Source organism: Sphaerodactylus townsendi, linkage group LG02, assembly GCF_021028975.2.
Source record: "Sphaerodactylus townsendi isolate TG3544 linkage group LG02, MPM_Stown_v2.3, whole genome shotgun sequence".
Taxonomy (NCBI): domain Eukaryota; kingdom Metazoa; phylum Chordata; class Lepidosauria; order Squamata; family Sphaerodactylidae; genus Sphaerodactylus; species Sphaerodactylus townsendi.
The window spans coordinates 83,795,197-83,808,236 of record NC_059426.1 but is presented as its reverse complement, the minus strand read 5'-3'; the positions used below and the strand labels follow the sequence as shown (position 1 = coordinate 83,808,236).

Genomic DNA, 13,040 nt, shown 5'->3' with positions numbered 1-13,040 from the left:
GCAAACCCCACAGTGCTACAGTCAACAAGTGCTAAAATTGGACTCTGATGGCAAACCTTGACTCTGGTCTGTAAGGAACGATATAAACCAGTCCTCTGGTATCTTTATTTTTCTTTTTAAATATTTCACAAAATGGCATTAGTCCACTTGGTCAAAGGCAGCTGATAAATCCAATAGGATCAAAGGAGAGGCATGACCCTTGGGATTCAAACAGAGGTCATCAACTAAACCCAGCAGAACCATTTATGTCCCATAGCTAGCCTGAAGCCAGAATAGGTGCTGGACAGTTCAGTTATCCAAGAACACTTATAGCTACCTTTTTCTCAATTACCTTGCCTCAAAAGAGAAGATCAGGGAATCAACCACTGATTTATAATGGACACTAAGAGGTCTTGTACCTCTCTTTATAAAATTTTAAAAAACTATTAAAAACTCTCCACATTTCTGAGATCTCTATAGCAGAAGATTTCAAATAAATATATTTTCTTTGAAGGAAACCCATTCTAATGAATGGAATAACCTAAGAGATCACTTTTCTAAAGGAATTATAGTCTATTATAATGTTCATTGTATGTACCATTTTGCTTTTTTGCATGGCCTTCTATCTGTGTAATCTATTTTCTGCATTTGGGCAAGTCATTCCACGTCAGCTCGTTTGCCTTTTTCCCAATTATGTACTTCTAGTCCTCATCAACTGTTTATTGAATATTGTGGGCTTCTGATTGAATTGTCTTGAGTCTCAGCTAGAGAGGTGGACTATAAACAAACAAATAAATGGTTCAGTATATTTAAAGACACAAAATTCATTACACTGGTTACCTTTCAGTCCTTCTACATAGGTTTCCCAAATTTTGGGATGATTGCTGTGAGAGATGATAATACACTGCTTCAGTCTTTCCAAATCCAAGAGGAAAAAGTAGTCCTTTATAAATTGGCACGCCAAAGTACAGGAAGTGTCTGGCTGCATATGCTGTTCATTATTTATGTGTATATGCTCATATACCTTCAATTCAAAACATAGAGTTGTCAGTTCTACCAAATCCCTTTTCATGTCTTGTACTACGAAACACGGAGAATAAATCTGGAAGGATTGACTGGATGCCGTCTCTTGTCTATCATCTTTTTTGTAAAGCATTCTATCAATCTGATTGCTGCTTCTTGACTCTTCCCTAGTATTTCCATCTGAAGTGCTCCCCTGTTTGTTATTTACAGCATCATTTTCATTGATTGTTCTCAAGACAGGTCTCTGATTATCCTCTATGAGATAACTATCTGTTCCCATATTTTCTTCAAAAACATGATGTACTTCAGGGTATGAAGGCAACTCTTCATCTGTCTTGTATGAGTTACCTTCTGAAATGGAAGGCACCTTGATTCCAAATGCATCTTCCAGAAATGGAATCCAGTTAAGCAAAACTTCCATCAAACACTGTGGTTCTAATAAAATTAGTGGATCCTGGAGTCTGGTTCTGTAAAATGAACAGATATTCAATTATTAGAACTCAAAATGGAGTTATTAACAAAGCACTCACCTGGATCCTGCAATAAAGTTCCATTAATAGAAGGGGAGAGCGAGGTGACCTTGGGCTAGTTACAGTTCTTTGGAACTCTCTCAGCCCCAACTACCTCACAAGGTGTCTGTTGTGGGGAGAGGAAGGGAAAGAAGTTTGTAAGCCACCTTGAGTCTCCTTACTTGCAGTCGGACTTTCTTTCTTGGACTCTTTTGGAAGTCTCTTATCTGATCTCTCTCTCTCAAAATTAATATTATGGACCAAACCAGATCTAAAAATTGGAAAGATCTTTTAAAAATAGAAGGCTTGGACCAATAGGAGGATTTTTGCATTAGACCAACTGATAGATTATGATGAGTTTTGTCATTTTCACAACTGAGGTCTAAATATGACTTGTCACTTTCTGTAAAATGGAAATACAGTTGAAACATTTGGTAAATATGGCCTTGAGGCATTAACAACCCAATCCAGGGCAGGAGGAGAGGAGCTCTGCAGCATATGGGAACAACACAGCAAAGACAGTGCTGTATCCAAAGGAGTTTCAGATGGTGCAGGAAGGAGAAAATTTAAAAACCCTCCTTCTGTTCGAAAAGCCCCATAGAGCAAACAGGCTTATGCCATTCCTTGTGGAGTAAGTCTGCAACCAAGGAGGGGGACATTCTCAGGCTAAAACCTGGTGGAAGTTGACCAAAGTCGCCTCCACCCTGGGAATGTCCCTAGCCTTCCCTCAGTTGCACCAGCGCTCTTTGATATGCCGGTGTGGCTCTGGGGGTGACAGCCTCTTACGGGTCAGGCACCACAGAGCTGTGCGGCACCCTGTTTGCCCTCCCCACCAACATAGGTGCCACTTAAGCCAACAGGGTGGACAACAGTGTCAGCACAGGCCCATACTGCTTCCAAGACATGCTTTGACCTCCTCCCCTCTGGATTAGGCTGCTTATGTCTCAGAGTTCCCTTTGCTCCTAGAAATTCTAATTGAATCAGGGCAGAAAATGAAACATACAATATTTGTTTATAAACATTTTATGCCAATCAATAAATATGATATGTAGCCTCAGCAATGAATGAAGATCGAGATTTCCCTATTTTGCCATTGAAATTGGATATGGCCTTATGTTTATACCTGCCCTCTCCATGGATCTGAAGCAAAGATTTATTCAGCAAAAAATTATGCTTAGGAAACAGTGGACACAGTGACTCTTTAGCAAAAGACTGAGTAAGGAATCTAATTGTTGGCATCATAACTCACAAGACATGTCTCTTAAAAGTATGTTTTGGGTGTATCCAGTTATTTGAAGATACATGGAAACCATTTATAGAAACTTATGTGTAGATCCACCACCACTGTTATATTTCTTCTTTCATTAAAAAAATCTTATTTAGTAGCTGGATTTTAAGTTCTCCACCTTGTTCTTTTTAAAATATTTTTTAAAAGACAGATCACTTAGGAGTATTATTTTCTTTGGACTTACACTGTAATTGCGACTTTTAATCATTTCATGTAATTTTGAAAATTTGTCATATTTTTATGCATATAGTCTCAAGTATATGAAATTAAATATGATCCAGTCTACCTCAGATGAAATGACTGTGTGTGGTACCTGCATCCGGCTTTATCTCCCCACCCCAAATGGTACACAGGTACACAGGGCTAGGCACACACCTTTTATATTCCTACCAAGCTATGATAATTCCAACTAATTATGAAGCATGTTACTTGTTAAGTCCAAGTAAATGTTTAATCACTGTACTGAACAGTAGTACTCTGTAAAAATATTTGTTCAACATATTTCATCTGTCTAGAATATATTCCACAAATGAAGTGTCACTTACAGAGTCTCTTTAGTTGCTATCTTGAGGTCTTTAAGATAATTTTCTTCTTGAGGCTGGCTCTGGAGTTCCATCCTTGAGACAAAGAACTACATTTTAAATCAATATAAATCTGTTTCTGCTCCCTATCCCCACCCCATGTCTTGTTCACTAAAGTTACAGAGCAACTGAAACACCAAACATTGCAAGTGCTAAACCCTTTCATCTTTTTCCTTCATTTTTTTTATTTTCCACACAAATTTTTGAGATAACAGATACACCATTTTAGTATCATTTCATCCAAAAGTAAGAACCCCATGTATTCAGAGAACAACTCCAGCCATGGGTGTACTATATTTCTGGTATCATCTGTTTTGTTTTCCTAAGGGTGAAATAGTTATCAAGTATTTCCATTTCTCTCTGTAATATTTCCAAAAGTTCTTGCTGTTTGGTGACATTTTAATGTTATTTGAAATGGGGACTTCAGACTTAAATTTGCATAATGGAAATAATCTGCAGTAAGCCTTCATTATCACCTAGTGAAATAGCATATTTCCTGCTAAGAGCAAATATTTTTGCAGCAGGGTAAACAATCTTCTACTCACTCTTCTTCTTGAGGGTGTGTTATTACATTAGCAGTCACCTCTGGTAGTTGCTCTTCATCATTATTGTCCTGTCTGACTCTATCAGGATTCACATGAAGGGTCCCAATCTTTTCTATCTTCTCTGTGGTTTTACGAACAAAACTAGAAACACTAGAAATTGAATTTTTAAATGCAGACATTACCAAGGACAGAATAGTAAATAAAAGCAGACAGAAAGATGTTTTATAGTATCTCAGAGCTTAATTTATTATAGCGTGAAGTTTCACAGGCCTCCTTCAAAAAACCTAGATCAGAATAAAAGGTGATAGATGATAGATCAAGCATAAAACTGAAATATTAACCATAATCACTTTTGATAGCATACACAGGGATTTTAGGATACTGAAAGTACTCTCAAATTGGTTAGTGTAATGCTGGAAATAACATACATTCTGTGGATAGAACCTACATTATCTGAAACGTAAGAAACTAGGATAAAATGGAAAATGTAAATATTAACTGATGAAACAACTAATTCATGATTTTTTTTACTAGAAAGTACATTCTTTTAATTCCAGTTGGTACTCTTTCACATTTTTAAACCTTCATAATATATGTCAGGCACCTACTTGTTATTCAGACTTTGGTGATTTGCTTCCACACAATTCTCACAAAGTATTGCAATTATGACAGATAGATTTTTTTTTTAATGAAACCCTTACCAATGTCTTTGTTAGTTCTCACCATGACTGTTCCTTGTCAATTCCTTTCATCTGTTGTTTCAATATAATATATATTTTTAAAAAAATAATCACTCGCCTGTGACAAGCAAGAAATATGTCAGGCAAGCAGGAAGAAACTCTCTTCATTAAGCACCTAAGAATGGGTTCACTTTTTCAGTCTGAGAAAAGGTCACGAATCATTTTCATGATATGAATGAACCAATGGGCTCATAATCTGTGGACTTGCAAAGCTTATCAAGGCACACATTTCCCGCCAAGGAGAATCATGTTTGTTCAAATACTGGAAGTCTCTTCAGCTCTGCTTTCTAGAGAGAAGTACACCAGATAAGAAACTACAGTAGGAAGAAGCTGGTTGTCCTCCCCAACCCCAACCCAATCGCTTATTCCTCTCTTAAAAGACAGTATGTATTCCTACTTACTTAACCCCCATTCTAACAGAGAAAGAAATAAAACACTGTAGATATGCTAATTGAACTGTGTAAGGACAAAGCTACACACTGCATATATGGAACTACAAATAACCAATCACTAATCGACAGTCAACCCCAAAAGTTATGAGACAGAGCCACCCGTTTTCTAAACATCCTTCTGCCAGCAAAAGGCTTTTCTGCCACCTGAAAAGCCAATCAGTTTGGATGAAGGTTTCTTAAGTCAAGGACAGGCTTCAAATCTCAGTGGCATGAGGGGGATAGGGTAGGATCCACCTATTCAACAATTTAGTCCTCAGACTCCATGCAGCCGCTTTTTTAATACAGGAAGACAATTTCTTTGTGTCTGTTCATATAGAATACGAAATGCTCCACCTTGTTTGCTCTGAAAACGCAAAATTACAAAATCCATAGCAAACGTTCTCATGGTTTGAAACTTCTTACATTCAGCATTTCCATTAGCCCTAAAAGCTAGTAAATTTGGAAACCAAAATTTCACACATTTTTCTATGCAGTTTGGATGATTCTCTCCTTCCAACTTAATAGAAATAATTTATAATAATGAAACTTAGTAGCTTTATTTGGCAAGCCAGTATTCATTTTTCCTGTTCTAGAACAGGCAGATTATTTCAATTAGTATTTCAAGAGATCTACCATGGAAACATTGCCCCCCAAACAGCTCCATAAACAATCAGAGAGTTTCTGCTCACATACAGAGCAGTTGCTGATTATGCTTTCAATCTGCGACCCTTCATATTAGTTGAACCTTGTTCCAAAGGATTTCCTCCATCCAACCTTCAGACACAGCTTTCAGAGGCTGCAGTGTGAAATAAGGAGAGACTCTGATGTATGCGCCTAAAAATGTACATAATTCTTTGGTTGCCTCCCATTAGATATAAAAATAAGAAATACAGAAAAAGAGCTAAGAATAGTATAATACCAAGAAAATTAAATTCAGTTACTTCTTTCCATAAATTTTCAACTGTAGCAGTATGCTTTTATGTAATGCTGTCTTTCCTGTTACAATTGACCACACTGCATTTCATGAGTCATGTCGATTCAGGCATTAAACCGAAGAAATAAAGTGAAAAACAGAACAATATCTGTGTACTCTACTAAATGCTACTGCCACCCTTCCTACAGAGGACTAATTTTTCATGTTCAGCCTTTACCAGAAGACAAAAGTGGCCAAGGTATTACCAAATTAATTGCTTTGGGTCTTGGGAGACTGAGATACAAAAATCCATTTTCTTCCCAAGAGGACACGCACACCGTTGGTATGAACTGTTGCTTTTCACTCTGTTCCTTGTTCTCTTCACAGCATGGTATAGTGGTTAAGAGTAGCAGATTCTAATCTGCAGAACTGGGTTTGATTCCCCACCCCTCCACATGAGTGGTGGACTCTAATCTGGTGAACCAGGGTTGTTTTCCTACTGCTACACATGAAGCCTGCTGAGTCACAATTCTGTCTGAACTCTCTCAACTCCACCTACCTCACAAGGTGTCTGTTGTAGGGAGAGGAAGGGAATGTACTTGTAAGCTGATCTGAGACTCCTTACAGGAGAGAATAGCGGAGTATAAATCCAAACTTTTCTCTTCTTCCTAGCTATCCTAGAGCTATCCTTGTCTACCCTTCTAATGACCAAAAGAAAATCCTCTGTCCCAGCCAGTCTCCATAAAACCAACTTCAAATTGTGAAAATCCTGTTCATAAAAACCAGTTATGGATTAACGAATTATGATTAATGGATTTGACAAAACACAAAGGTTGTAATGGGGGAGGAATTTACACATGATTTTACCTGTCCTTAACAGCTTGAAGAGAGACGAGAGGAGATGGAGAACGGAATGACAATGGAATATTGAATGGAAGAAAAGTCTCATTGCGATCAGTGTCGACCACGACAGAAGCATGAGATACACTGTCTAACAAACAAAAATAAAATTTGAACAAGTCATAAAACAGGAAAAGCCAACAAGACATGCTTAAGCATGATCAAATGCCCTATTCCCTACTATTTTCCCTCACCTCTTTTACAGCATCTTTAGTCAGAGCACTTTTACATATCATTGGTTAAGCAGTATACAGAGCAACCTCTTCACTCAGTCAATCAGGGAACAACAGAACACTACCAACGGATTTTAACTGTCACTAACTGTCATTTGTAATCAAATGCCCTATTCCCTACTATTTTCCCTCACCTCTGAACAGATAAACAGAAATACTGAAGGTAGTCCAGCCATAACTGTGACCTTCTTGTCACAAAGTAATGGTCGCACTTTCTGCTCCTCTTGTATTTGGGTGCCTTAGCAGCTTGAAAACAGTGCTCTTACAGAAAAAAAAGGTATTTATTTACTGGGATAAAAGTTTTGCCTGGTTTTAAACCATCCTCTCACACAATGCAGCTTATTACCTATGGGCCCAAAGTATAAACCTAGCAGGCTGAATACCCACATATATTGCAGTCCGGTCAGGAATAAGAGGTTGCACAAAGTGAAAAAAATCAATCAGTGCTCACTGGAATACTTGTGAAATACCTAAGCAATTTAAAGATACATATATCCAACTACCAGTTCCTCTGACTGAATTACATTTACATTTACAGAAGAGGGAATAGTAGTTTTCACTCCCTGTGGAGGCCCTTACTTCACTTTTATAGTGTGCAGACAGTTTGCTGATCCACCCCCACCAAACTCAAGAACAAAATTTCACAGAGGTGCTATAGGTTGCAGCAGGATAAAACAGGAAATCCCATTCTCCAAAGTTCACAATGAGATGGATGTATATCACTGTCTTTACCAATATTTTCAATACTAATAATTTATCAGATTAATTCTTTCCCATTTCAGCTACTGATTACATGAAATGACAGGAATGAAGTGACACCTTCACAGCGTAACCATCTCCTGAAAATACTAAGCACTCCTGCTGAATAAGGGGATAAGAAGCAAACAGAATAACATTTGCCTTTTGTCACTATTGCCTAAGTAATAAGAATAAGCAGACTTTAAACTTAGATTGGGGAGGGAAAGTGGCACGGTATAGACCGATCTTGTCAGATAAGCAGGGTAGTACTCAGAAGGGAGCCCTCCAATAAAAGCCAAAGGCAAATCACCTCTGCTTCTCATTTGCCTTGAAAATCCTTTGTTGGGGTCACCAGAAGTTGGAAGCTACTTGACAGCACTGTACACATCCAAATTTCAATGTCCAAGGCTCAAACATCAACAACTCCACTCTACAATATTTATGGTCCACCTTCCTCACAGGGACTTTAGATGGATTACACAAAGCGAATCAATTTGATCGACAAAATGAGACATTAAAACGCAATGAATTAGGATTGTAGAAATTTGAAAACCACCAGAAAGAACTGAAGCAAGGCAGAAGTATCAACATGAAACATTAAGCAGTACAAAAATTACATAACAATTACAATAATTGCTACAATAAGCTACTTACTTACAACAAGCTAGTCTTTATTGATAAAAATCTCTCAAATCCACTCCTGTTTAGACACGTGTTTGGGAATATGCCAGGTAATCAATGCCTGGGTCTTTATTATGGATAGTTTTAGTTTATTATTCTTGAACTAGCGGGGCCCGGCCACGTGTTGCTGTGGCAATTGTCCTTCTCATCACAGAACCAACAATCGTTCTGAATTTGTTACATAATTCATTCACATAACAATATCCACATCATAATTAAAATTAAATATTCGTTTTGGACACCCAAGCTACCCAATTATTTTAAGCGAAAAATGCCACAATGGTTGAAATGTTGCACAACAGTATGCGAACTTATTTTTATAGAGCAATGGGGAATTACTCAGCTTGGCAATGGGGAATTACTCAGCTTGGCAATGTGAGAGGCAGGCTGGGAGGGGATCTTTTTAGACTATGTATACCAGAAACAGCTTGAAACGTATCCGCAGAGAATTCACAAAAGACCAAATTGCAGTTTAAATATCTATATATATAAAAACCTAACAGTGTGTTTGTCCCTGATGGTCTCCCTTAAAAGCTGCTGGACGGATCGCCCCCAAATTTTCACAGGACGTCCCTCCCTGTTGCGGGCAGGTAATTGGACCTTCAATTCACCAAAAGTCCATACCTGAGCCAGGTAAAACGTCTTTTTCCTGGCGCACCAGGCCATGAAGCTGGCTCTGTTTAACTGTCACCCTTAGAATGTTCGTGCAGCCTGTCTGTCTGTGGCCTGAGGGCTTGGTATGAGGACTTAGAACATTCGTGCAGATGGCCAGAGATGAGCAGTGAAAACAGTAAATAGGTAATACTGGTAGGTAATACAAGTGGAAGTGAAACACATACACACTTTGCCGTGTGAGACGTCAGGTGGGGTTCCCCCCCACACATGCAGGTAACTTTCACTTTCTGTGCCTCACCCACTGCTACTACACAATACACATCCAGCTCATCCTCACACACCTCACTCTACCCTCCCTCACATCCAACCACCACTTACCCACTTCCTCACCCATATTCGCCACAGCTCTGTTTTACTAAAAGCGAGCTGGAGTTTGCCTTTTTCTTCTAAGAAAATCCGCAGGGTGGGGGCGAACACGCACTACCGGCTCCGCTTCTTTTGCACGTGGCCCTTTAAGAACCCAGGGAGCTGGCCTCGATCTGAGCGCCTCACCACCCTGCCTCTGCTGCCTGACTGGGATAGCCTGCTTGCCCCAGTTCTGCCTTACCCAAGCCAGGACTGTGTGTGTCAACCAGCCTCATGGACAGCAGATTCACACTCTGGACAGTTCCGTTGTGGAATGGGAGGGGTTAGCTTATACTAAAAAAACAAGACACCACCATATAACGATGTGCATTGAAAAAGGAAAGGGATTCCATTTGACCACACCAAAAGGCTATGCTGGGGATCATTGGACCTACATGGACATCTGTGTGGGTTGCGGACTTTGATGAGAAGGACAATTGCCACAGCAACGCATGGCCGGGCCTGCTAGTTTTTATATAAATTTTGTTTGCAAGCAAGCATACAGTGAGATGTTAAGGCACATACACATAGTTCCTAGGTATATAAACAGAAAGGAAAGATAGGTTAGATGATAGATTGGGAATTTGGGGAAGCAGGGGACTTATACATTACCTAAATCAGCTGATGAAGATCTAGAAGAAGGCAAGGATTTCTATGCCAGCATAGAAACCCAATGCAAAGGATGATATCGTGTCTCACACCAACGTGACCAAGAGAGGTTCAAGCTAGTATTGAGCACTGAGCTTAAGGTGTAGCTCTTTTATAGGGTGGATTGCTGGTTCGGCGGGAACCTCAAGCTTAGGTTTCATTTCTCTGAAACTGCTTGGGATTTTCGTGCTGGACTTGCGGGGTGTGAGCTAATTAACAGCTCTATCTATTATCTCTGCTTCCTAGGACAATGGGGTCAATTGGTCCTAGATTATATCAGTGATACCATGAATGGTTTATGCAGAGATGCTTCCAAAAATCTCTGCCTTAAGTATTCAAATTTGGCTGAGGCTTGAGTGAATCAGGAAGGGATCTTGTTGTTAGGGAGAGCGTAACTAGAGGTGGGGAAAATGCAAGGAAGAATTTGACAATACATTGAAGAAGCAATTGTTTGGAGAAATGTTTTCTCAAAAGCACAGTATCAGGGGCTTGCAAAGAAACAGCTTAGCGAGGTGTGGTGCTCAGGAGTTTAAAGGAGTATTCTGGCAAGGTGGGATAATCAAAGATTCATGTCATTATGAGACGTCCAGATAGCATTGCCTGGAGTAACTCATAGATTTAATCTCTGCAAACAGATTGTTTTGCCTTAGGCTTGCTCTCAGCTTGGACACTCTACTATCCATCCATACAAACGTGGAAACTGGCATTTTGTAGCACACAGCATGAGAAATAATATGAAATCCAATATTTTATAAGGCAGGGGATGAAGGCCAAGCTAACAGAAATGAGAAGTACAACATTTTTAGAGATTGCTGAAACATACGACAAAGATAAATAACAGATACTGGTACAAACCCCTACTGATGCCAAATAACTGGAATAATTGCCACTCTTGTTTTAAAGCCCATACCAAAACTCCAGCTATTTACTTTATACACAGATAGTATTTCATAAACATTTATATTACCAAGTTCCAGCAGCTCTTCATCCTGATGTGAAGGACATTCCTTTGTCCTTTCATCTTCTGATAAGTTTTGGCTATGTAATGAGCAAGAATCCTCATCAGACTGACTGCCTCTTCGACTAACAACACGATAAATTCCAGAATCAAGTATATTGAAACTTTCCTGTTAAAAATCATAATGAAAACATCAAAATTATCTCCTTACAAATCACAATCTAATTCAGTGTATACCAAAAAAGTTAAGACATGTTTCAGCCAAAAACCTAGTTTATCATAATGCAATATTTTGTCTATAGCAAAAAAAATCTATGTAAATGTCATCTTATCTGTTTATTTATCAATATTTATACCTCACAGTATACTAGCATCTCTAGGTGGCTTACACAGGTTAAAAACAATAAAAAACATAATAAAACGTATCATAAATAAAATACAACAACCAAAACAATAAAATTAGCATTAAAATAATCCCAACCTCCCCCCTGACCTGGGGGGATCAGCAGTTTTTTCTTTGGCTGAAGGAGCCTCCAACACCACCCCTGAAATTGCCTATCAGCACAGGCAAGGAGGCAGCTGTGCAGTCAATGAATGTGTCTATGTGTCTATAAATCTAGATTCTCCAATTTCAAAATACAGTTAATCAGCATTGTCTAATTGTATTTTGAAATGGTAGAATCAGGATTTGTAGAAACACAGACAAGATCACATTTACACAAATTTCATTTGTTACAGATGAAACATTGTATTATGATAACTTTAAAATGTCTAGTATCATCAAATCTGGCATTTAAACGTCCTCTTTTCTTTGAAGGTTCGTATACATATATATACTTACATGTGAAGAAATACTGCTCCTCCTGCTACTGCACGCAGAATCTAAAGGTTCAAGCTTTGAAATCAGTTCTTCAAGTTGACTAATGATATCACTTTGTGTTGAAAGGTCTAACTGTAATTTCAAATGTTCTAGCTTATCTAATGGAAGAGCTTTTCTTGCCTGATAAAGAAAATGAAAGTGTTAATTTTTTTAAAAACTGCACTGAAGTTTACAGGGTGCTACAATGAATTGCCAATGTATTAAAACTAGATCTAGGTGATATTCTATTAAAATAGAAACCACTGATTACACCTATGACACTTTTATGCTGCAATAATGATCAACTAACAGAATTTATTTTCAGATAACCATTAAAGATAATAAAAACATCAAAAAAATTATTACCCGACACAAAACAACAGAATTCTGAAAGAGGCAGCACGTTTTGGCTGCAAGACCCCAGAAGCTTCTTCTAAGCAGACGGTCCACACATCTTTCCACTGTCAAAAGGGAGAGATGAGAGACTTTTCCACTGGAGTGTAAACAGAAAAGTTCATTTTTGTAAACTGCGATATCCTGGATGTCTAAAAAGATATTAGAAGTGTCAACATGAATACAGAGCTTCTTAATGTTACATGTTATTTCATATTTAAAAAGACAAATAGGTTTACTCTCCTTACCGAAAACTCCTTTCTACACATACATTAAGTACGTATCTTAAATCCATTGAACAGTTATGACAATACTGCTTTAGACTGTGGGGGATGTGAAAGAACTCTGCAGGATTAAAGGATTAAAAACACAATGTCTTGCAGAAAAGTCACATACATTGCTGCATGTTTGGAAACTGTTGCATGCAGTAGCATGCACCAAAAATAAACACCAGTGTAACCTCCTCGCTTGATATTTTTTTTCTGACCCCTAACAGAACTACAATGTATGAAGTAATTCTTATATTTTCTTCTTCTACCTATGTTAGGCTGTTCAGAAACAACTAGGGAAAAGGGGCCCCTCAATCATTTATTCATCCAGA

The 13,040-nt window shown here is 38.4% G+C and overlaps 1 protein-coding gene across 4 annotated transcripts in view; it reads right to left on the bottom strand.

The window, feature by feature from the left end:
• The window catches only part of HPS5 (HPS5 biogenesis of lysosomal organelles complex 2 subunit 2), a 44,395-nt gene that overhangs the window by 13,841 nt on the left and 17,514 nt on the right, over window positions 1-13,040 (bottom strand). For all 4 annotated transcript variants that reach the window (XM_048486920.1, XM_048486917.1, XM_048486918.1 and 1 more), the window contains exons 10-16: window positions 12,413-12,591; window positions 12,029-12,187; window positions 11,197-11,356; window positions 6,877-7,000; window positions 3,926-4,075; window positions 3,345-3,416; window positions 820-1,469 (exon numbers count right to left, since the gene is read on the bottom strand). In XM_048486920.1, coding sequence (XP_048342877.1) covers window positions 820-1,469; window positions 3,345-3,416; window positions 3,926-4,075; window positions 6,877-7,000; window positions 11,197-11,356; window positions 12,029-12,187; window positions 12,413-12,591 — 1,494 coding nt within the window. The remainder of the gene's footprint in view (window positions 1-819; window positions 1,470-3,344; window positions 3,417-3,925; window positions 4,076-6,876; window positions 7,001-11,196; window positions 11,357-12,028; window positions 12,188-12,412; window positions 12,592-13,040) is intronic.